Here is a 26,483-nt window from a genome sequence, read left to right as displayed (position 1 = left end):
AAAAAAAAAAAAAAAAAAAAAAAAAAAAAAAAAAAAAGAAGGTACATCAAAATGAACTACAGAAAAAACATTCTACCCTACATGCCTATGTGTTCTACTACATCATAATGGTAATACAGTCAAGTTTCAGAGTTGAAACATTTTTTTCAGGCAGGAAACATCATAGAATAAAATTTCTCAAACCAGGTCTAATCAAAGGCTTTTCTACACTATCTTTTTTTCGTGAAGCATATGAGCATACACGCTTTAAGTGTGAAAATTATGTTACCTTGCATATTTGGTGTTGCTGAAGAATCTGATGACACAGCTTGGTACGGCAAGTCTGTATTCAACTGCAAAAGATAGCCTTCAACTGTAGGCACTTCATCCCATTTGACATGAAAAGAGTTGGTAGTGGCTTTGATCAGTTGTACTTGTGATGGTGCCGGTGGTTTCTCTAAAGAACAATATTGGTATTATGTATTAAAGTTTCAAATGTATCCATAGTTTGCCTATATAGCTTGTGGACCTGGAGTTCTGAAAACATCAGCAATGAACACTTCATCTGTTTACTAAGAGGAAAAAATTTACTCAGATAAACATAGCTATAGTAGGTCAAATGAAAATAATTTGGAGTTCTGATTTTATTTATTTATCTAATTCCTTATATGAATACATGTATAAACAAAATAATTTAGTTCCAAGCTGAGTCATCAAATTAAAAAAAATATTTAATCCTAGAAGTGTGGGGAAAACCCAGGTACTTCATAGTTACAGCTATGCTATTTTACCTTCTTAGTAAGTTTTTAATTTTATGACCCAATTTTGAGCCAACAGCATACATGTCAGAAATACTGTTAATGTTAGCAAAAATGATTTGGACATGATATTTTGGAAAAACTTCTTTGAAGTAACTTCTTTGAAGTTAATACCTTCTCATCAAAACTTGTACTAACCAGGGCTTCCCTGGTAGCGCAGTGGTTGAGAGTCTGCCCGCCGATGCAGGGTACACGGGTTCGCGCCCCGGTCTGGGAAGATCCCACATGCCACGGAGCGGCTGGGCCCATGAGCCATGGCCCCTGAGCCTGCGCGTCCGGAGCCTTTGCTCCACAATGGGAGAGGCCACAACAGTGAGAGGCCCGTGTACCACAAAAAAAAAAAAAAACTTGTACTAACCAAAACAGGTAATTATTTTGGAATAAAATATTACCAACATTTCTAAAACAATAACAATCATAGACTATTAGAACTGGAAAAAAGGACCTAAGATTATTTCTACAATATCCCTGTCTTCTTTTTGTTTACCTATCAAATTAGGGAACTCACAAATCCCAAGGCAGTACACTCCATCTCTGGACAGTTATATAAGAAAATGTACTTTTCTAGTGAGTTGAAATCTATACACTATAATTTAATCTTTATAGAACAAGTCTAATATCTATCTCTTTGTATCTTTTAGAGTAGGGGTCAGCAAACTGTGGCTCATGGGCCAGATCCAGTCTCTGCCTATTTTTATAAATAAAGTTTCACAGAAATATAGCTATGCTCCTTTGTTTAGGTATTGTCTATGACTCCTTTTATGCTACAGCTGTAGAGGTGAGTAGGTGTAACAGAGACGTTATGGCCCACAGAGCTTAAAATATTTACTCTAATGACCCTGTTTTAGAGGATAATTAAGCCTAGTTTCTCCAACTATTCCCATGTAAATTCCTCCACGATCCTATTCACAATCCAGCTTATTTATGTTTTTCAAAGTAAGGCAACCCATACCTGAACAAAAGCAGAGAATAAGAAGACAAGTCCAGGAGGTACACCACCCACATAACAGAAGTTACATGAAGAAAAATAGAGAAAACAGAAGGGTGTAAATCAGTGCAATAAACTGAGAATTCTCACAACTGAAGAACATGAGTTTCCAGACTGAAAGGGCCCACTGAGTACTCAGCACAAGGGATTAAAAATAGACACACAAAAAGACACATCATCATAAAATTTAAGAACGGTAGGGACAAAGAAAAAATTCTAAAAGCTATCAGGGGAAAGGTCACACTTAAAAGGACCAAAAATCAGAAGTGGTTTAGATTCTAACAAAAACACCTGAAGTTTGAATATAATATAACAACTTTCAAAAAAAAATTTTCCCAGCTTTCAAAATTCTGAAGGATAATGACTTCCAATATAGAATTCTATTTCCGCTCAAACTGCAAATTCAGTAGGAAGGAAGACTGAACTTATTTTCAAACAATGCAAGATCTCAAAATAAATTTATCACCTATGCACCCTTTTCCTGGGATGTGCTCTACAAAAATGAGGATATAAACTAACGAAGGGAAAAATATGTGATCCAGGAAATAGGGAATCCAGCACAGGTGAGAGGCAAAAGATATCCCCAGAAAGATGATGAAGGGAGACTCCAAGATGATAGGTGTGCTCAATTTGTGGAAGGCAATCATCTCAGATTGGAGGAGGAGAAATTTCTTCAAGATGAGGAAATTTGATAGAATATCTGATGCATCTAACCATAATGAGAGAAGATGTAAACAAATGAGAGCATAGATTGAATTAGTGGTAAATACATACAGATCTAAAACAAACAAAGTGACCATTACTAATCGATGGCAAACAAAAAATATTCACAATATTCTACATAGCTCACCTGTGAACAGCATTTATATGGTTATAATGTAAACACTGAACACTCATCTAACAAAATTATGGTGTAATCAATCATACTCAGAGAGTAGGGGTTAGGGAAGGTGCATAGGAGAGAGGTGAGGAGTGGTGGGAAGAAGAGAGAAATCCTTAACTTCCACGGTAGAAAGTGAGCATATTATGCCTAAACTGAAAAAAAAATAAAAGTAACATATTCATGTTATATGGAGAATTGGAAGTAAATACCATAAGAACTGTTTAACAGAGCTGAAAGCACATGCTTGTGAAGAAAGGAAAATGGGAGGAAAGTGTGAGCAAAAGACTGCTATTTTTCATAAAAAACACTTATGGAAGTATATTAATCTTTATATGAACTCAAATGCACAAAACTTAACTAAAAGTGAAGAAAGGCAAGGTGAAGAACCCTACCCCCCTCCCCTGCCCAAATGGAGGCCAAGTTATCACAAGGAAAAGCAAAATCTAAATTTTGCCTTTATGATAGTGGCCATGATTACTTTTAGATAGATATTCCTGTCCACAGCCTTTTATGGAAAGGTTTATGGAAAAACTGGCCATTCAGAGACAATGATTTTTAATCTTTTAAAAGTCACAGATCTCTTATAGAATCTGGTTAAAGTGACATATTTGCTACTCAGAAAAATTTATATGTGCACATTTTTCTTCTAATCTCAGAGACTGATTAGAAGCTTATCCTTACACTTCAGCTCATAATTTCCAATTTCAAAGATGAATCAGTAAGTTCAATTTTCTATAGTTTTTCCTCCTTGCTAGTATGTACTTTTTGCATAGAAAGCATTTAGTCTCCAACTTAATTGTTCCATTTATTACTTTTTCAGGTATCTTAATTTTAAAATTAAACTTTCTACATTATAAAAGCAATGCATGCTACTGTAGAAAATACAGATAAGAGAGAAAACCTTTTAAAAAAATGTATAATCTCACCTCTTAGATAATACTTTGGTACACAGTGTATCCTTCCAGATTTTTCTGTTTATACACTTAAAAGAAAAACTGGAATCATAGGTATGTTTTATAATCTGCTTTTCTCATAAAACAACACATACTACGTCTTCAGATCTGATTTCTCTACTGGCTTCCAGATTTCTTTATTCCCTCAATTGCCTACTTGATCTCCTTATTTCAAACTTTGCAGGGTTTAAATGGAACTTTTCATTTTCTCCACAAGCCTGTTTTCTCCGCAATTTTCCCATCTCAGTAAATGGAAATACCACCAAATTATTCAAGCTAAAAACTTCATCCTTCTTTCCTCTCTTTCTGTCATCTGCCATACCCAAATCAGTTGGTTCTGTCAACAAGGACTCCAAAATATGTCCTGAATTTATCCATCTCTCCCCATCTCCACTGTCACCACTAGAGTTGAAGACTTCTTTGACTACTGCAAAAGCCGCCTTTTGTCTCGGTGTGTGTACTTTTGCCCCCTTCAATTTAGTTTCCACACAAGTGCAGTGACCATTCCACGATGTACACATCTCTCCTTCAAACTAATAAATAACCTACCATGTATTTTTTTTTTTTTTTTTTTTTTTTTGCGGTACGCGGGCCTCTCACTGTTGTGGCCTCTCCCATTGCAAAGCACAGGCTCCGGACGCGCAGGTCCAGAGGCCATGGCTCACAGGCCCAGACGCTCCGCTGCATGTGGGATCTTCCTGGACCGGGGCACGAACCTGCGTCCCCTGCATTGGCAGGCAGATTCTTAACCATTGCACCACCAGGGAAGCCCCCTCACCATGTATTTTTAAAAAATTTAATCTCTACCATGGTGTTCCAGGTCCTACATGATCTGTCCCATGATCACAACTCTAATCTCCATTCCTCCACTCTCTTTTACTCAGCTCAAATCTGTTGCCAAACATGCCAAGTATTCCCACCTCAGGGCCCTCATACTTGCTTTTCATTCTTCCTGCAGTGTCCCCACACCCCACCCTGAACCCCCAAACGGGCTTTGTACACAGGGAGCACCTTCTCGTCACTTGGACTACACCTCGAATGCCATGTCACCCTTTCCCGGCTACCCATTCTGAAGTAGCCACTCCAACCCGCCTCATTCCTAGTGCCTCTCATCACTATCTCATTGTTCTATCTCACTGCGTTTACATGCTTACCCAAAACTAAACTTATTTGGTTGCTTTGTTTGATTATTGCCCATCAGCCTCCTGCCCTCACGTTCTCTTAGAATGTAAGTTCTTTGACAGTAGGGATATTATCAGTCTTATTCAACACTGTATTCTCAGCATTTGGAAAAATTCCTGTACACAGCTGTCAACCAATAAATATTTATTGAAAAATGGACGTGAGTTCCATTAATATGTTTTTGGTGTTATAAAACTTTTTTAAAAAATCTTTTTATTTTGGAATAATTTCAGATTTATAGAAGAATTGCAGAGTTCCCATATACCCTTTACTCAGTATTCCCTAATGCTAATACATTTGTTAAAACTAAGAAATTAACATTGGAGTAGCACTATGTATTAACTAAACTATGGACTATTCAGATTTCACCAGTTTTTCAATTAATGGTTTTTGTTCTAGGATTTAATCTAGGGTATCACCTTACATTTAGTCATCACATCTTAGTCTCCTCCAATCTGTGACAATTTCTCAGTCTTTCCTTGCTTTTCATCACTTTGAAACTTTTGAAGAGTACTGTTCACATATTCTGCAAAATATCTAGAATGTCCCTCAATTTGGGTTTGCCTGGTATGTTCTCATATTTAGAATGGTGCTATGCATTTTGGGGAAAAGTACCACAGAGGTGAAGTTTCTTCTTATCACATGATATGGGAGGTGGGGGTAAATGATTTCAACATGACTTATCACTAGTGATACTGACCTTGATTACTTAAGATGATGTTTGCCAGGTTTCTATACTGCAAAGCTACTAGTTTTCCCTTTCCGTACTCTACTCTTTGGAAGGGAGTCACTAAATCCATTCTAAACTCAAGGAGAGGGAAATTAAGAAATTCCCCTATAATGGGAAGTATCTACATATATCATTTCTTCCATTCATTTTCAATTATTGGGTTGGCCAAAAAGTTCATTTGGGCTTTTTTCATAAGCACTTATGAAAAACCCAAATGAACTTTTTGGCCAAACCAAGATGAAAGAGAGAGGCAGTGGCTTTGCAGTAAGTCTCAAAAGACAGACATCATTTGATTATTTATTTATCTAAAGGAAAAACTGTATTTGTTAAATACTCTTACCTACCAGTATCAAGATACCAAAGATCCTTGCAGCAAACTTGACTATTCAGTGCTTTTTTGTAGCCATCTCTTCCACTCCAAAAATACAATCGAGTGCCAATTGCAACAGCACAGTGTCCAGCTCTTGGTCTTGGTCTTGAATTTTTTTTGTCTTCTTGAGAATCTGATACTAGGGTGGTCCACTCTGCTGTATCTAAAGACAGAAATATCCATGATTAATCTACTTTTCTTAAACGACAAAATAACAAAAGTTATTTTATTAATAAACTTTATTTTAATAACTCTTAAAAGACTCACCAAGATTTAAGTAAGAAAATGAACTGGTACATCTCCATTCACAATCATGAGGTGAAGTCTCAATATTTTCCCCCTTATGTGGAACCCATCCACCAAAGATGTACATCCTGAACAACAAAAAAAGAAAACATAAAGTAGCTGGTTTTTTTCCTAAAGCTTTAATTTTATTTTTCAGATTTAAAATGCTAAGAATAGACAAATTTATTTTTTCCTGACTCAAAGCTTCAGGACTAATAAATCACTTATCACTGTCAAGGTAATGGAACTACGATAGTGAATAAAGTGGTCTTCTTTCAAGAGTTTATAATTTTATGAAGCAATACAGAATCAAAATTATTTCTCTCTGGCAAGTTATTTAAAGTGGGAAATATTTCAATTATAATACATTTGAAAATCAATACTGTATGCAATAAACTAAGGGTTGCCTTCCAGAAGGATACTCAAATGATCTATGACATCCAAAGTTAAATTTAGAATTGTATGTGTATAGTAACCAAAGAGAATTAAGTTTCTTATAACTTTGGTCACTGATATCATCAAATAAAAAACACTAGACTATGTTCCTCAGGGCCCTAAGGGTTCTCGAGACATGCCCAATGGCTGCTGAAGAAGAAAGGCTCATCAGGAAGAGCTCAGGCCATGTAGCCCCATGTCAACCAGAGAAGCTCAATTTTTTTAATCTATTTTATATATTAGAGTTCCAATGGGAAAAACTACATGTTAAAAAAGGGTTCTGCTATTTAAAAAAATGAATATCTTATTAGGTTTTGTTTATGGCTATTTTTTAAGAAGAACTAATGAGGTTCTAAATTTCAACTAGTTGTTTCCTAAAACATTACTTTTAAGGTAAAGTCTCTACACAGGTAAATACTTACTTAAATTCTATTTAAACAGTATTCCTAATTCTGGCCCAAAGTTGCACAAAAAAGGGAACTTGTTGATAGTAACAGCTAACCTTTATGGAGTGCTCTCTATGTACCTGGCACTGTTTGAAGCATTTTATATGTATTAATTCACTCAATCCTCATGACAGCCTTGTGAAGGAGGTTTTATTATTATCCACATTTTATACTTGAGGAAACTGAGGTACAAATAAAGTTTCCTTGCCCCAGAACAGATAGGACAAGTATCAAAGCTCAGACCTGAATTCGGGCAATCTGGTTACAGAGTCCACATTCTATCCATAACACCATCCAAAGTATAATCATTGAGCATAGACGCTGAATACACACCTGGGTACAAATCAGTATGTGAAAAATATGTAAAATATGTAAAAAGAAACAGTGAGTTAGGTGTGTCAAATCTGTTGATGGAGGACAGATCAGTCTGACAACACTCTACCTTACACTTATATAATACCTACTCTGTGCATGATATTGTAAGGAATGTGAAGAAGTAAAAGAGGCAGCATGACAAGAAAATGGTAAGTATTTTGGCTCTTATGGCATATTACTTTATGCCCAGTAAATACTTTATGCACCGTAAGTATTTTAGCTCCTGTGGGCATATTACTTTATCTTCACTAAGCACAATCAAACATTATTAAATCATTTTCAAGAAATTAGCAGCATCACTCTTCTTTGTACCTATCTTTCTTAAGTTTGTTAAAAAGAAAAAAAAAAAAGAAAGACTAAAAAAACAGAAAAACACCATACTTATTTCCTATAACACTGGCTGTATGAAGGCTTCGTGGAAGTGGCACTGTCCCTTTAGTTTCTGGTTTTGACCATGACATAGTTTCTAAAAGTAAAAATAAGTATATTAGCAACTTAATCTAATAATAGCAAATTACTTCAACTTGCAGAATTTAAAAAAAAAAGGACTTACAAAAATGAAGCAAAGGGTTTCAAAAAACATTACTTGAATTTCATCTTAAAATAAACATTTCCAGCTGACATAAATTGCCAATCACAGAAATCTATTTACACTTGAATGTTAGTATTTGTAATGGAGAGGTGTATTTAGGGTGCTACCGATTTTGAACTAAAACCAGATTAAGGATTTTAACATTTTAAGTAAGAGCATATTGTGTAAAAGACACTCAGAAGTGGGAGCGCACATACCCTCCAAATATTCATTCCTACGATCCCTTAAAATAGCTATGCAAGGAGGTTTTCCACTGACCAGCAGTAACATTACTAATGCCGCATTTCCTGTAGACAGAGTAACCACATAAATTCAATCATCCTCAACTGGGACATCTCACAGAGTGAAAGGGTACTACTGATAATTATGTGGGACAATAAGCATAAACCAGGACCATCCAAGGCAAACCAGAATATATGGTGACCTGACTTATAGGGAGCCCAGGAGAGTTACTGTCATAAATCAAATATTCATTTGTTCAACTTGACTGATCAGCAATCACTCATATCAAGTACAACTCAATAAAAACTGTAATCAAAAATATTTTTCAAAGCAATTTTTATATTTGCCTTTATCAATCATAATGAATTCCTGAGCCTGAATGAACTTAAGCTTACCTAAGTCAAGTTGCCATAGGTCATCAAGGCGAGCACCACACATTCCACCAAAAACATACATTTTAGGACTTCCCGAATCTCTTCTGCAATATATAACAGCGGTGTGGGATTCTCTTGGAGAAGGCACAATCCCTTTAGTCACTGGAATGCTCCAACCCACAACACCAGAACCATGCTGTAGCTCCAACTCATAGAAATCATTTAAATATCTAGGATATAACAAAAGAAATTAAAACATTAATATGATATACTTTTTATTTGCTTTTTGTTTCTATTTATAAAAATAATATATGCTTATTCATATAATACAGAAAGCCATTAGAAGAGCAGAAACCCCATAACTCATTCATTCAACATGTATTTATCAAACACTACTATGTACCAGGCACTCTTGTGGGGTTCAGTAGTGAACAGAAGTGATTAAAAAAATTCCTGCCATCATTTAGCCAGCACTCTTGTCCATGACAATACCATGATGGTTTCAAATCACAGCTGCAAATTCCCTGACACTCTTCCCATGAGGAGGTAGGGTCTATGTCCCCTCCCCTTGGTGCTAGGCAGGTTGTGACTGCTTCGACTAATGGAGTGTGGTGAAATGACACTATGTGACTTCTGGGGCTCAGTCACAGAAGGCCAATGCAGCTTCACTATAGAACACTTGCACTTGGAATCCTGAACCTCCATGAAAGTCCAACTGTCACAAAACCACCATATGGAGAGGACACAAGTAGGCACACAGGATGACAGTCCCAGCTGAGTTCATCCTTCAGCCATCTCAGCTGAGGCATCAGACATGGCAGTGACCACTGAAGCCTTTCCATCTGAGGGCCTAGTCATCACTGCTGTGTCCTGTATGAATTCCCGATGTACAGACTCCACGAACACAATAAAATGGTTGCTATTTTGCATCACTAACTTTTGGGGCAGTTTATTACATGGTACTAGATAACCAGAACAATCACTATTGACAATAATTAGTAAATACCCTTTCAGACCTCTCTCTCTATGGATACCCACATATGTATAAGCAAGATATACTATAAATATTGCTTTGCAACTTTTTTTCTTTTTAAATTTTCACTCTATAATGTCATAGCAATATCCTACATAGCTTTTTTACTCTAGAAATTGGCATGAAGCTTCTCATCTATGACATGATGTTTTCAATGTTTTGAGCAAAGTGACATTTATAAGAATCTATCTCTCAATAAATTGAGTAATCAAATTATTACTCAAATATGAGGGCAAAATTAAACATTTTAGAACACATAAAACTGCAAAGTTGGGCTTCCCTGGTGGCGCAGTGCTTGAGAGTCCGCCTGCCGATGCAGGAGACGCGGGTTCGTGCCCCGTTTCGGGAAGATCCCACATGCCGCGGAGCGGCTGGGCCCGTGAGCCATGGCCACTGAGCCTGCGCGTCCGGAGCCTGTGCTCCGCAACGGGAGAGGCCACAACAGTGAGAGGCCCGCATAACGCAAGGAAAAAAAAAAAAAAAAAAAAACTGCAAAGTTTAGGGCTTCCCAGGTGGTGCAGTGCTTGAGAGTCCACCTGCCGATGCAGGGGACACGGGTTCGTGCCCCGATCCGGGAAGATCTCACATGCTGCGGAGCGGCTGGGCCCGTGAGCCATGGCCGCTGAGCCTGCGCGCGTCCGGAGCCTGTGCTCCGCAACGGGAGAGGCCACAACAGTGAGAGGCCCGCGTACCGCAAAAAAACCCCAAAAAAACAAAAAAACTGCAAAGTTTAGCCATATAACTGTTTTGTGAAAAAATGATGCTAGATCATCCAGGAAAAATAAAAAGAAATCCAAGAAAGAATACACTGAATAAAAGAAATGGTTGTGCAAAGAAACTAGTAATTTATAATTAAATTTAAATTGATGTTTATAACCGTGGCTGTGAGGTCTAAATAATCACTGGGAAAGACTGACCAAAAAATTAATTTCTTAACATTATTGTAGTCTGGAATAAGATTCACGACTCTATGAAACATATGTAAAAAGGGAGTAAGCAAAAAAAGGCTAAAGAAAAAGACAGTAATCTATTTCCAAAGAGTACAAGGCACCTTTAGTTTAAATGTGTATGATGATTTCCAAGCAACTAAGGGAAGCATAGAATTAGCATGTATAATTTTCAAATCATTAGCAGGAAAGAAAGAATCAAAGAAAAACAATAAATCAAGAAAAAGGAAGGAGAAGGAAAAAAAGCAAAGCATAGTCTATGGAAATAAGATGGTTGGGAAAAAAACAACTATAAACAATGTCAAAAGAGAAGAGAAAAACTGAAAAAAAATTTAGTAAACATCACAGAATTTTCTTAATATAAAGAGTTCCTATGAAATCAAGATAACGACCAATCACACAATAGACATAGGTAAAAGGATATAAACAGGCAGTTCACAGAACAGGAAATAAAAATTATATAAATATATAAACACACATACACAAATATTCAACCTCATCACAATTTTTACAAACCTAGCAAAGGCAGGGAAAGGGGTGTGGAGAAGCAACAACAAGCAGAGTAGATGGAAAACATAAAATTACAAGGGCAGGAAAAAACTTCCTTATTTTAAGACAAAGTCTCTTGGAGATAGGGAGTATGCAGGGGAAACAAAAGAACCCCAAATCCAACTATAAGCTATTAATAGCAGGATGATATTAAAACTATTTAACAACTGATATGGCATAGAGTTAAACAGATCAGAACGAATCCCAGCCAGTATGCTATACCAGTGCATACTAGTAATTGTTAGTCCTATTTACATAAGATAAGTCTATAACAAAATAATACACGCAGGTTGAAATTATATATGTAAGGAACAAAACACAAATTCACAATCACACTGGGAGATTTTAACATGTCATTCAGAAGTTATGACCTACACCCACAGGATAAAAAAGCTTTGAATAATAATTTAAAACATTGATTTAATAAAGAACCTTTTAGCCAAACAGTCAAGAACTTACAATCTTTATGAAGAACTATGGAATAATTACAAAAAATGACTGTGAAATAGACCACAAAAACAATCATTAAAAAGGAGAAATCCTATAGACCACATTTTTTTAACCTCAATATAATAAAACTAGATATTAGCAACAATAACAAAACTTTCCATTTTGAAATTTTTCTTTTTTTTCCTTATTTTTGGTCACACCACTCAGCTTGTGGGAACTTAGTGCCCCAACCAGGGATCGAACCCAGGTCCATGGCAGTGAAAGCCCAAGTCTTAACCACTGGACCACCAGAGAATTCCTCCATTTGGAAAAATTTTAAAATTAAGTTCAACATCCATTTTTTGGTTAAGAAGAAAGAAAAAATGAATTAGCAAACTATAGATTTAAGAAAACTTCCTTATATATATATATGGAACCAAAAAATACAACAAACTAGTAAATGTAACAAAAAAGAACCAGACTCACAGATATAGAGAACAAACTGTGGTTAGCAGTGGAGAGAAGGAAGTGGGGGGAGGGACAACATGGGGTAGGGAATTAAGAGGTACAAACTATTAGGTATAAAATAAGCTACAAGGACATACTGCACCACACGGAGAATATAGCCAACATTTTATAATTATAAATGGAGTATAACCTTAAAAAACTGTGAATCACTATACTGTACACCTGTTACTTATGTAATATTATACAACTATACTTCACATATATACAACTTTTTTTTTTTTTTTTGGCGGTACGCGGGCCTCTCACTGTTGTGGCCTCTCCCGTTGCGGAGCACAGGCTCCGGACGCGCAGGCTCACTGGCCATGGCTCACGGGCCCAGCCGCTCCGCGGCATGTGGGATCTTCCCGGACCGGGGCACGAACCCGTATCCCCTGCATCGGCAGGCGGACTCTCAACCATTGCACCACCAGGGAAGCCCTACAACTTTTTTTTTTAGAACTTCCTTAATCTGATCAAAGGCATATACTAGAGACCTACAGCAAACATCACAATTAAAGATAGAAAGGTAAATATATTAATGAAACAGAACAAAGTCTAGAACAAGAGCTCACAAACTTTTTCTGTAAAGAGCTAGATAGTAAATATTTTAAGCTTTGTAGGCCATAAATTCTGTCACAACTACTCAACTCTGCCCTTTTAATATGAAAGCAGCCAGAGACAATATGTAAATGAATGGACATGGCTGTGTTCCAATGAAACTTTACTAGCAAAAACAGGCAGCAGGCCAAATTTTGTCTACAGAGAGTAGTTTGTAACCCCTGGTCTAGAGAGTCTAGAAAAAGACCCAATTCTAAGAGAATTAAGATATGACAGAGATGGGAGTTCAACACATTGTGTGTGGGGGGACTGGCTTATTTAATAAATGGTGGTGGGAGAACTGAAAATTCATTCAGAAGAAAAAGTAAAAAGCCTCACACTAGTTACAGAAATATATTCCAAATACATTAATATTTTAAACACAAAAACAAAGCTGTGAATGTACTAGAAGAAAATATAGAAGAATTATTTTTATAGTTTTGGGACAGGAGATTCTTCCTAATAAGCAGGATACAAACCAGAAAGCCATTAAAAAGTATATTGTCATACTTGATAAAACAAAAAGGAAAACCCTTAAAAAAGCGGGGGGAGCAAACAGAAGACTTGGGAAAAAATATTTGGAACATATAAAACAAATTACATAGAGAACTCCTAAGAATCACTAATAAAAACAAAAATCCATGAAAATATGATTAGAAATAATAAATGAATTCAGCAAGGTCACAGGATACAAGATCAATATACAAAGACCAAATGTATTTCTATATGCTAGCAATGAACAATCCAAAAATGAAATTAAGAAACCAAATCTATTTACAATGTCATCAAAAAGTATAAAAAGTTAGAAATAAATTTAACAAAATAAGAGCAAGATTTGTACATTGAAAACCCCAAAATATCGCTGACTGACAATAAAGAAGATCTAAATAAATGTAGAGACATTCCATGTTCATAGACTGCAAGACTCAATACTAATAAGATAGCAACTGTCCACAAATTGATCTATATAGTCAACACAATCCCTATCAAAATCCCAGAAGACCTTTTTGCAGAAATTGGCAAGTTGATCCTAAAATTTATACAGAAACGTAATGGATTCAGAATAGCTAAAACATTCTTGAAAAAAGAGTAATAAAATTTGAGAACTTATATCTTCCTATTTCAAAATGTACTATAAAGCTACAGTAATCCAAACAGTGTGGTACTGGCATAAGGCCAGTGGAACAGAATTGAGAGTGCATAAATAAACCCTCACATTTACAGTCAATTCATTTTCAATAAAGATGCCAAAACAATACAGTGGGAAAAGGATAGTCTTTTCAACGAAAGGTGTTGGGAAAACTGGATATCTACATGTAAAAGAATGAATTTAGACACTTACTTTACCCAGGCATAAAAATTACCTCAAAATGAATCACAGATATAACTACAGAACTTTTAGAAGAAAACAGAGGAACAAAGCTTCGTAACCTTGAGACATGCAAAGAGTTCTTAAAAAGGATGCTAAAAGCATGATCCATAAAAGTAAAAATGGATAAACTGAACTTATCAAAATTAAAATCTTTGTGCTTCAAAAGATACCATTAAGAAAATAAAAAGACAAACTACAGATTGGAAGAAAATATTTGCAAATCACATATTTGATTTTTTAAAAAACAAACCTGTACGCAGAATATATAAAGAACACTTATAATTCAATAATAAGAATACAAGCAACTAAATTTTATTTTTAGATTTATTTTATTGAAGTATAGTTGATTTACAATGTTATGTTAATTTCTGCTGTACAGCAAAGTGATTCAGTTATACATATAAATATATACATTTTTTTCATATTCTTTTCATTATGGTTTATCACAGGATATGGAATATAGTTCCCTGTGCTATACAGTAGAACCTTGTTGTTTATCCACTCTCTATATAATAGTTTGCATCTGCTAATCTCAAACTCCCAATCCATCCCTCCCCCACACCCCCGGCCTTGGCAACCACAAGTCTGTTCTCTATGTCTGTGAGTTTCTTTCTGTTTCATAGATAAGTTCATTTGTGTCATATTTTAGATTCCACATATAAGTGATTTCATGTGGTATTTGTCTTTCTCTTTCTGACTTACTTCACTTAGTATGATAATCTGTAAGTCCATCCATGTTGCTGCAAATGGCATTATTTCATTCTTTTTTTTATGGCTATGTAGTATTCCATTGTATATGTGTACCACATCTTCTTTATCCATTCATCTGTCTTTGGACATTTAGGTTGTTTCCATGTCTTGGCTACTGTGAATAGTGTGGCTATGAACACAGGCATGCATGTATCTTTTCGAATTATAGTTTTTTCCAGATATATGCCCAGGAATGGGACTGCTGGACCATATGACAACTCTATTTTTAGTTTTTTGTGAAACCTCCATACTGTTTTCCATAGTGGCTGCAGCAATTTACATTCCCACCAACAGTGTAGGAGGGGTCCCTTTTCTCCACACCCTCTCCAGCTTTCATTATTTGTAGACTTTTTTTTTTTTTTTTTTTGCAGTATGTGGGCCTCTCACTGTTGTGGCCTCTCCCGCTGCAGAGCACAGGCTCCAGACGCGCAGGCTCAACGGCCATGGCCCATGGGCCCAGCCGCTCCACGGCACGTGGGATCTTCCCAGACTGGGGCACGAACCCGTGTCCCCTGCATTGGCAGGCAGACTCCCAACCACTGCGCCACCAGGGAAGCCCTATTTGTAGACTTTTTAATGATGGCCATTCTGACAGGTGTGAGGTGGTACCTGATTGAAGTTTTGATCTGCATTTCTCTAATAATTAGCAATGTTCAGCATCTTTTTTGTGCCTGTTGGTCAAGTGTATCTAACAAATGAACAGAGATTTAAATAGAAATTTCATCAAACAAGATATATGAATGGCTAAAAAGCTCATGAAAAGAAGCTCAACATCACTGGTCATTAGGGAAATGCAAATTAAAACCATAATAAGATACCACCTTATACCCACTAGGTTGGCTACAAAAAAAAAGACAGACAATAACAAGTGTTAACAAGGATGTGGAAAATTTGGAACACTTATACATTGCTGGTGGGAAGGTAAGATGGTAGTCACTTTGGAAAACAGTTTGGTAGTACTTAAGAAGTTAAATATAAATTTCCCACATGACTCAGCAATTCTATTACTAGGTATCTAATTAAGAGTAATGAATACATGTCCATAGAAAGACCTGTATGCAAATGATCATAACAGCATTATTCATAAAAGCCAAAAACTGGAAACAATCTAAATGTCTACCAACTGATGAACAGATAAACAAAATGTAATATATCAATACAATGGAGTATTATTCAGCAATAAAAAGGAAGAAATATTTGATACATGCTACAACATGGTTGAACCTTAAGAACATTATGCTAAGTGAAAGAAGATAAATGCACAAAAGCACATTTATACGAAATGTTCAGAAAAGGCTAATCTACGGAGACAGAAAGTAGACTGGTAGTTGCCTGGGGATTGGTATGGGAATGCGGACTGACTGCAAATGAATAAGAAGTTTCTATTGGAGTGATAGAAATGTTCTAGAACTGGATTGTGGTGATGGTTACACAACACTGTAAATTACTAAAAATCATTGAATTGTACATATAAAAAGGATGAATTTTATGGTATATAATATATACTTCAACTTTTAAAAATAGAAAAATAAACAAGGACCTGAACAGACAATTTCAAAAAAGTAATTGTAAATATCCAATAAGCATTGTTAATCAAGCTCATTCCTAGTTTAAAAATAAATCAAGATAAACCCATGAAATGTATTTCACCAATTATGTTGGCAAAAACTAAGAAGAGTGAGATGATTCAGTATTGCTGAGGGTATGAAGCACTCTCGTACACAGTTATTAGGAGTATAAAATAGTTCCATCTCTTCGGAGGTTGATTCAGGGGTACCTAAACAAACTTAAATGTACCCTTTGAACAACACCCTCCCCCCCAATTCCATTTATAAGTATCAATCCTACAAAAATATTTGTACATGTGCAAAAACTGTAATAGCAAAATAATGGAAATATTTAAATGTCCATCTGTAGGGGAATGGTTAAATAATTTGCATAATTCAGACTACTTTTCAGCCTTTAAAAAATAGGTCAATCCATATCTACTGCCATGTAAAGATATATTGTTAAAAGTAAAAAACAAACAAAAAACCCAAACAAGTAAACACCCAAAGTCATAAAGCAAGAAGAAAGACCTCACTTGTATAAAAAAAATAACATGTCTGCGTAGAATCAGATTAAAGTTCCCAAGTCCCCTCTCCCAGAAAGCAGAACATGTATCCTTGCATCATCGACTCAAGTCTTGGCCTTAGGGCTTGCTCTGACCAATGGAATGTCAACAGAAATGAATGTGCTAGCTTTAATCAAGGTTTTAAAAAGTATCACGTGTATCTAGTTATTCCCTCAAGCAGCATAAACTTGAGAAGCTTACCCTTAACACAACAAAAGCTAATACAATGTGTTACATGAAAAAGGTTCCAAAAGATACACATCCAACTGAATTATGTGTGCTTGCCTATGCTGGGGAACAGTGATGCTATGAGAAAGAACTCCGTATACTTTTTAGTTTCTTGAATTTTACAAGTCTGTATCTAAAAAAAAAATTGTTTAATGGAAAATGAAAAAAAGACATGGGCTAAAAGTAAAAGTATCTGGATTAGTGTGGTGGTATAAATTCTTTTCCTTTTCTCCAGTTTCCAATTTTTCCATGTAGTTTTAGTATATGTTATTTTTTAAAGTCTGGAGAAAAAAAAAGCTAACTCTATTATCAGTCTAATGTAGGTAAAAAGACACATTATAATGGCGATGACAACTACTGATATTGCTGATGGCAACTTGAAAGTCCTTTGAAAATTATTCCAATAATCTTATTTAGCAATCACAATGACACTGAAAGGTAGGTATTTAATCACTCCCATTTCACAGTGAAGGAAAACAGGCTTAGATTACTTCCACTAAAGGACACATACACGGTAAGCAGTGAATCAGAAAACAGCCTTTTGGATTCTAAACCTCCAAATCCTGAATGCTATAATGACCATGTGATCAAAACATTATGCAAAAAGAAAAGAGGCAGTGATTAATTCTGTTTGGAAAAAGGAGGAGAGAATTGGTTCTGAAAGTACTTGCTTGTGTGAACCACTCTTAACAGCTTCCTATGAGAAAAATGGAAATGATAGCCTTCATTTTATATTCAGATTTTTGTCACTAACTCTCAGAGAAATATAATTTGAAAATATCCATTTATTACTTTTCATTATCACTTATGACAATTAAAATTCATTATGGCTCAACATATACAAATATATTGCCACAAGCAGTTATATTACTATCAATTTAATAAGATGATTTCTGATCAGAAAAGGCACAGTTTTGAAAACAGATATACTCCAGGGACTAAGGAAAACACAAAATGGACACAAATTTGTTCACTGTTAGGTTTAATTGAAAATGGCTAAGCTTCATCACTTTTGATAATTAAAGACGGAAGAAATGAAATGTTCTTAATCTAAATCGTAAAATAAACATTTGGTCTGAAAAAGTGTTGGCATACCTGGGAACATTATTGTTTGAATCTTCACTTTCATTTGCCAGGCCACCAAACAAATAGCATTTGTTACCATATAAAGAGAAGCTATGTCCCAGCCGAGGACAAGGAGGTAAACCAGAAGAAGGAGGATACGGTTTCACTTTTTTCCATAACCAACGACTTGCCTAAAAAAGAGCATAAATACTCTCAGACAAAATCAGGAAAGTGCTCCTATATTGTCAATAGTGTAACATCATACCAATACATTTTAATCTGAATCCAATCAGAAGACTTCAATAAGCTACTTTTGGGACAAATGACAAGTTAACCAGATAACTTCAGGAATTAAATGAGTGTTCCAATAGAAATTCAGTCTAGTCTTCCATATTCACAGCTTTCCACAATGGCAAACTAAGCTTATAATAATAAACACTAGCAGTTATAAAATATTTTCCAAATGAAAAATTCAACATTATTTATAGCTTTAAGATTAAATGTAATTTATGTACTCTCACTTTTTGAAATTAGGTAATCCATGGATGGTATATATTTTAACCTTTAAATAAACATAAAGCTCATTAAAAAAATTTTTTTTTTCTTGCCCGCCGCATGGCATGCGAGATCTTAGTTCCCCAACCTGGCATCAAACCTGTGCCCCCTGCAGTGGAAGTGCGGAGTCTTAACCACTGGACCACCAGGGAAGTCCAACATAAAGATCATTTAACAAACCAAACTCCAAAACTTATTCTCTAGCCATGGATGCTTTCTTTATCTAAAACTATTTTTGAAAAAATTTTTAAATGGACTGCTTGTAAATAGGCATAATTCACCTACATCTGCCAACTGCCAGATATCCTTATGATCACAGCCGTGGGAATATACAGTTCAGGAATAAAAGTTAGGGCTGTCACAGAGGGCTCTGGGTCTGTTTTATTAGAGAGTAAAATCTAGAAAGGCTATTTGAAACTGTTACCCCTTTTGTATGTACTGCCAGAAAGGGGAAAAAAGTGATTATTAGCGTGAGGGTAACAATTTCTATAACTAAGGCAGAAGTTTTCAAAAACGTACGGTCTGGAGACCAGCAGGAGCAGGTGGGAACTCAGTAGGAATGCAAATTCTCTGTAGAGAATACTGATTCAGAAACTCTAAGGGCGGGGCCCAGCAATCTGTGTTTTCACAAACCCTCCAGGTGCTTCTGCTGCAGGCTAACGTTAAAGAAAGACTGCGCTAAGATACAAAAGCTCAAACATATAACTTGTACAACTGAGGCTAAGTAACAGGTATCTTAATGTTACAAATGTTGCACTGGGTATTGGAAAAAGACTTACACTAGAAACTTTGGCTTTGGGACTTCCCTGGTGGTCCAGTGGATAAGACTCCATGCTCCCAATGCAGGGACACGGGTTTGATCCCTGGTCAGGGAACTAAGATCCCACATCCCACATGCCGCATGCCACACGGCACGGGCAAAGAAAAAAAAAAAAAAAAAAAAAGGAAACTTTGGCTTTTTAGTGAAGTGGAAATGTTTTCTTTGAAGCTCTGAAATGTGAAGCTCACACTATTTTAAGCATGTTAATGAAACATTTTGCAATCTTTCAAAGAATTATGAGCAATATCATTAAAATTTCAGGTTGAGATAATAAATTTGAAATATACTTACTTGTAACTCATATAACTCATTGCTGTATCTTCCGTATTCAACCATTCCCCCAAATACTAATATTCTGGTACCATCACACACAAATCCATGGGCAGCACAGCCTGGAGGGATGTCTCCTCTAACAGCTGGCAGGAACCACTGATTTGTAACTAGTTGCCAAAATAAAATTAAAAGCAATTATAATAAACAGTTATCACAAACTATGAGTATGTACTTTTATATGAATCATTTATATCAGTGGTTCTTAATTGGGAACGATTTTGCCCCCCCAGGGACAAACAAAAATATTTCAGTTGTCAGAACTGCAGGAGGAGGGTGTTACTGGCAACTAGTGGGTAGAAGGCTGGGGATATAGGGCAGCCCCTAAAACAAACAAAATTATCCGTTTCAAATGTCAATCATGCTGCTGTTGAAAACCCTGATCTATATCACTTAATTTCTCAACAAAAACCCTACTTGGGGAGCATCATCCTCTCCATTTTACAAGTGAAAACTTTGACACTTAGGTTCAGTAACTTTAGGGCTGATCCTTCAGCAACTGGCAGAGCAAAATTCAAACCAGGTCTAACTTATTCCACAGCCAAGGTTTTTACAGTCTACCAAATTGCCGACTAACTTTTTAACTTTTTTATGCTGGGGTGCCAGGAGGAGGAGAAGGTGAAAAAATAAAGTTTCCCCTACTCCACCATTTTATTAATTTCTAAATGACCACTACGATTAAGTTGTTTGGTCAAAGAAAAGTTATTGATCACGACATAGACTTCAAACTCATTAATTAGCCTTACACCAAGAAAACAGCTTCCTTAGGACTGCTGGCGCATTTACAAGTGGGAAAAATGAAATTCCAACCTCCTTTCTGTTCCACGGAGGTACTCAAAGTCAGGGCCTCCGCGGCCGGGGGCATTTCTGATGTGCAGCGGCGCTCAAGACGACAGTCCTCCCGAGCGCCGAACGGCTGAGCTTGGGCACACACACCCAACCGTGCAGACAGGCGCCGGTATCACCCACGAGCCACTTCCCCGCCAGTGAAGAGGGCTACCAACGGGGTAAGAATCTTGACTAACAACTGCCAGGTACGGGGCTGTATTTGGGGTGAAAGTACCAGAAGGCCTCTCGTTTTCCCTCCTCATCTCCCCTATATTCTCTTCCTCCCAAAGAAGGCAGGCAGGCAAAGACGGGAAAGGCCCGGAGGAGCTCTGGTTTGCAGGTGGGTTTTGACAGGGAGGGATCTCGGGGGCCCGCAGTGGGCGAGACTTCGGGAAGAGGCCCAGGCGGATGGAAACAGTCTCTCTCGCCTACGTCCGCCAGCAGGGCTGGGGCCGGGCGGGGGGGGGTCCGGGACCGCCTGCCCGAGGGCCGGCGCGCCCCGCACGGGGGCCGGTTCCGCCCTGCGAATCCCGGGGAAAAAGAGCTACGGCCCGGGACGCTGCGGGATTGGGGCCGCCCGGCCGAGACTCGCTCCCCGCCGCCCGCCGGAGGAGGCAGTGACCCGGCGGTGACAGCTGTCAGGGCCGCGGCCGCCGCCTCGTCTCCCCTCCCCCTCCGTGGCTCCCACAGGCGGGGCCGAAGAACCGCCGCCGCGCCTACCCGTGTTGTAGACGTGCAGCTCGTCGGCGATGCCCTCGTTGCCCCCTCCAAAGATGATCATCAGCTCCCGGATGGCCACCGCGCGGTGTCCGTGCCGGGCGCGGGGGACCGGCCCCGTGAAGGAGGAAACCCGCCTCCAGTTGAGGAGGCTGGGAGCCGCCATCTTCCCAACCCCCGCCCCTCTGTCCACAATGCACCGCGCCTGCTCCGGCGCCGCTGCTCCGGGAGGAGGGCTGGGACCCGCCTCCAGCTGTGCACGCGGGAGGAGGGGAACCCCACGGAGGAGGGTGATGGTCACGTGACCTCGGGCGTCCAGGGTGAGGATGGAGGGCTGCGGGGAGCAGAGGGGGTCCTGGCAAGGGAGCCCCCCCCCCCCCCCCGGGTGACGTGGCTGGTGTTGGCACCCTGGACAAGGGATTTTAGGGTGGAAGGAAATTTCCTACCGACCAGTCTCCCCTCCCCATCCAGAGCCTCCAGTTTTTTATTTGCGGGAAAAGATACAGCGTTTTCCTTTACGGCCACTTGGAGCATCTAGGATGTGCGGGCGAGTCAGACCTTTTAACACAGGGGTCCCCAACCCCCAGGCCGCAGACCGCAACCTATCCGGGCCTGTTAGAAAAGGGGCCACACAGCAGGGGCTGAGCAGGAGGTGAGCGAAGCTTCCTCTTCGCCTGAACTATTCCCGCCCCCCATTCCGTGGAAAAATTGGCTTCCACGAAGCCCGTCCCTGGTGCCAAAAAGGTTGGGGACAGATGCTTTAAACAATGACAACACAGCAAGAGAAAAGCTCTTGTAGAGGTTTTGAAGTGCCAGGAGCGCGGGGAGAAGAGAGGGAAGTCCATCTCCGCCGAGGGCGTGACTGCGCGCAGAGCGCCTGGGCGTAGAGGATGCCCCCGAAGGCTGGGGGACGGAGGCAGTCTGGACCATGGTGGAGAGGCCGCGAGCGCTGCGTGCCACTCGCGGCTGGGAACACCGGAGGGAAGGTCGGAGCTAAGCCTGCAAAGGCAAATCAGGCAGATCAGATTTGGAGGGTGACATGCCAAGAAGTTTAGGAACGGTGAGCCGCGAAAGTTGTTTTGTTTTGTTTAAGCAGGTGGGAGGTTATATATAGATTTATCTTTTATTACTGTCTAACATTTGAGGGTCTTTCATTGACAAGCACTGTCCTCCTTGCCTTATATGAATTAACTTGTGATTCTCCTAACAATCCAGTGAAGTGGTTACTGTTATTTCCCTTTCGTGGATGGGGAAATGAGGCACAGAAAAGTAAAGTAATTTTCTCATGGGCACACAGCAGAATTAGGGCCAGTATTCAAACGCAGAACTTCTGATTCCAGAGCCCCAACCCCTAACCACTATACCATACTTACTGTGAATACAGTCATAAGTAACCCTGTTAAGTCCGGGCTGCTTTGTGATCTGGTCCTACACAGAATCACACTCAAAGAGATACAAGTCCAGCGGCAGAGGTCGGGGCGGGGGGGGGGGGGCTTTGACCAGGACTGTATCTCCGGAGGGGGGGGGGGGGGGGGGGGGAATGAAAGCAATTTAAATCCCTACCTCACACTCTCAAGAAGGTATCAAAGAGGGAATACACATAATGTAGGCCCAATTTCCTAAAATTTCATTTCCCTCATCTTACAAAATAGTAAGATGAAAATACAATTGAAAATACAATTTCTCTCGTATGCCTAGCTCATCTCTCCTCCCGCAATTCCCTCAAACCTAACCATGCCTCTCCCACCTTCTCATTCATCTAAATTGCGTTTTGAGAGGTAATCTCTCCCTTTTAAAAAGGAATTCTTACTATTCTTTCCAGCTTCTTCTTTTCAAGTTCTTCCTGTCACTGATTAATTCCCCAGTTTCATAATATGGTCAAAGAGAATTTGGAATTAAATAGGAAGGTGGCAGAAAGCTATGAATATTTATGTACTGATATTTTTCTTGGGCACATACATAACATGGGCTCTTAAATGTTTCAGTTATAAAGTTTTTAGGTATCTGAAACAATACTGGAAAAGTTGGGGTAGAGCCATGAGTTTTTCATAAAACTTTAAATACTTCATTTAAAGAATTATATTTCATTCTGAGAGTTTAGTGTTAAAATGTCCTAACTTTTATGACTGATGCTGTAAGTGGATGGTAGTGTTTTTTGTTTTGTTTTGTTTTTTTAATGTCCTTATAGCAAAAGACTAAGGGTAAAATTAAAAGTTGGAAACCCAATGTTGATATTCAAATTAAAAAAAATCAAAACTGTTGTATGATATTTGAAAGTCTGAAAATCTCTGAACTAAGGGAGGGATGAAGGCAAAATGTTAAGACAAAGGAGATTACAAGTGATAACTGGTTGCTTAGATAAGGAGCTTCAGGACAGTGGTGGAGGTTTGTATTAGTTTCCTAAAACTGCTGTAACAAAGTGCCACAAACCAGGTGGATTAAAACAACAGAAATTTGTTGTCTCACAGTTCTAGAGTGTAGAAATCCAAAATCAGGGACATGATCCCTCTGAAACCTGTAGGGAAGAATACTTCCTTGCCTCTTTCTGGCTTCTGGTGGTGGCCGTCAATCCTAGGCCTTCCTTGGCTTGTAGCAGCATCACTCCAACCTCTGCCTCCATCATCATATGGTGTTGTCCCTGTGTGTCTTCTTATAAGTTCACCAGTCATATCAGATTAGGGCCCACCTAATGGCCTCACCTTAACTTGTTTACATCTGCAAAGGCCTTATGTTCAAATAAGGTCACAATCACAGGTTAGAACTTAAACATACCTTTTTTGGGGGGACACAGTTCAATACATGACAGGATGCTTAGTCCAATGGGAAAGATATTTTACCAGAGCACCTTTTACTCAACGCTGCTTAAGTGAGGAGTCTAGATTAGGTCCCCAATTCTCAAGAAAGCTACATTCAATCTTTGAAACTTTAAGAATAGAAGTTACCACCTAGGAGGTGAGTGTAGAAAGGGAAGAGAAGAATGAGGCAGAATAGCGCCCTGAAGAAACCAACTTTTAAGAGGTAAAGACAGCAGGAGGCTCTCATGAACGAAATGGGGAACGAATAGCCAGAGAAGTCAAAAGGGAACTGGGTGAGGGCGATGTCAAAGAAGCCACAGGCTAAGGGGCTTTCACAGAGCGGAAGTGGTTATCAAAGCCAAGAGCCATAGAGAGGTCAGATAAGAAAAAGACAAAGAAGCAACGTCTGCAAACTAAGAGGTTATTAATGGCCTAGATTAAAATACTCAGTGGAGTGGGAGGAGGGAAGCCACAGAAGATCGAAGAATGCATAACAAGTGAGGACGCACAGATAACGTGTATAGTCTACTTTTTACAGAGACTTGCCCCCAAAAGGAAAGAAAAAACAGTGGCTGGAGGGGAGAAATGGCTGTGCACAGAGCAAGCTCTTCTCATTCTTTTCCAAGGAGGAGACTTGAACATGACTGTGGGCTCAGAAGAAGGATCCAGTTGAAAAGGTAAGACTGAAGGAGCAATAGAGATGTCTTAGTCTGCTTAGGCTGCTGTAACACAATACTAGAGGCTGGGTGATTTATAAACAACCAAAATTCACTTCTCACAGTTCTGGAGACTGAAAGTCCAAGATCAGGGTGCCAGCGTGGTCAGGGTCTGCTGAAGATACTCTTGTAGGTTTCAGACTGTTGACTTCTCACTGTATCCTTACCTGGTGAAAGGGATGAAGGAGCTCTCTGGGGTCTCTTATAAGGGCATTAAACCCATTCATGAGGGCTCCACTCTTATGACCTAAGCACCAAAATACCAAAGACCCTACCTCCTAACACCATCACCTTGGGGGTGAGGATTTCAACATATGAATTTGGAGGGGGACACAAACATTTAAATCATAGCAAAAGAATATGTCATTTGGATAATGCTTTTTGTTACAAGTAGCAGAATATCCGACACAGTGTGGCTAAATGATAAGGCACTTAATTATCTTGCACAAGATATCTGGGGTAGGTAGGTCTAGGGTTAATTCAGCAGTTCAGTGGTGTTACGGTTCCAGGTAGCAGCTCTGAATTTCTCTTGACTCTTCCTTTATGGTCAAAAGAAGGTCATTGTACCTTTGGACATTGTGTCCCCATACAACCATGCCCAAAGACATGAAGCAGGAGGACAGCCAGGATGGGGAAATAGGGCTTTCGTTTTACAGGGAGGAAAAGCATCTTGCCCAGAAGCCACCCAGCATACTTGCTCTTAGGTTTCACTGGCCAGAACTGGGGCATTTGGTATATTAAGATTACATTAGCTATAGTGACAGAAATAGGCTTTAAAAGTTTATGTTTCTCCCATATAAATGAACTTTGGAAATGGCAGTCCAAAGCCAGCATGGCAGCTCTATATCACCACATCTTCAGGAATTTGTAGACTTTGTAGATTGGAATTCCTCCTTCCAGCTCATGATCCAAGATGGCTGCTCCAGCTCTATCTATTGCATCTACACTCCAGCCAGCAGGAAAGAGTAGGGGAAAGGAAAGTTCCCCTCTCCAGAACACATTCTGGAATTGTACATGTTATTTCTGCTTACATCCCATATGCCAGTATTTAGTCACAAGGCCGCAGCTAGTTGAAGGAAGTTTGTGAAATGCAGTTTTTATTTAGAATGGCCAAGTGATCGGGTAATAGTCAAGTTTCTATCACAGAGAAAGAAGAGAAGAGCAGACTGTGGGGGTCTTCTTGCAGGAGGGTGGCTATAGGAGTCTAGGAAAGTGTTTTTGTTTGTTTTTAGCCTCAGTAATGAGAAGCAGGCAAGGGAGAAGAAGGTTGGAAATGAGAATTGCTGAGTGTTAACCAAGTAGGCCTGTCTCACGGCAGGTTGAAACTTGACTGAGCAGAGATCCTAGAGGATCAAGAAAAGATGGGTTCAGAAGTACATGTAGATTTACACGTGTACTAGGGTTGAATATGTGTCTGTCTCAGAGATTATATAATTGTTTATATTCTATAAAAATATATTAGAAAACAGAAAGCTCATTGGACAGTGCTGCTCTAGCCTT

The 26,483-nt window shown here is 38.7% G+C and overlaps 1 protein-coding gene across 1 annotated transcript in view; it reads right to left on the bottom strand.

The window, feature by feature from the left end:
* Nucleotides 1-21,725, bottom strand: part of HCFC2 (host cell factor C2) — a 46,332-nt gene extending 24,607 nt beyond the window's left edge. Inside the window, exons 1-8 of the mRNA XM_007454279.1 lie at nucleotides 21,476-21,725; nucleotides 19,889-20,037; nucleotides 18,253-18,413; nucleotides 8,654-8,862; nucleotides 7,826-7,910; nucleotides 6,171-6,277; nucleotides 5,878-6,066; nucleotides 269-436 (exon numbers count right to left, since the gene is read on the bottom strand). Of these exons, the coding sequence (XP_007454341.1) occupies nucleotides 269-436; nucleotides 5,878-6,066; nucleotides 6,171-6,277; nucleotides 7,826-7,910; nucleotides 8,654-8,862; nucleotides 18,253-18,413; nucleotides 19,889-20,037; nucleotides 21,476-21,638 (1,231 nt within the window). The 5' untranslated portion in view covers nucleotides 21,639-21,725. The remainder of the gene's footprint in view (nucleotides 1-268; nucleotides 437-5,877; nucleotides 6,067-6,170; nucleotides 6,278-7,825; nucleotides 7,911-8,653; nucleotides 8,863-18,252; nucleotides 18,414-19,888; nucleotides 20,038-21,475) is intronic.
* Nucleotides 21,726-26,483: the final 4,758 nt, after the last annotated feature.

This window comes from Lipotes vexillifer, unplaced genomic scaffold (genome assembly GCF_000442215.2).
Source record: "Lipotes vexillifer unplaced genomic scaffold, Lipotes_vexillifer_v1.1 scaffold492, whole genome shotgun sequence".
In the NCBI taxonomy this organism is placed as follows: domain Eukaryota; kingdom Metazoa; phylum Chordata; class Mammalia; order Artiodactyla; family Lipotidae; genus Lipotes; species Lipotes vexillifer.
The sequence above is the reverse complement of the archived record's forward strand: the minus strand, read 5'-3'. Positions and strand labels throughout refer to the sequence as shown.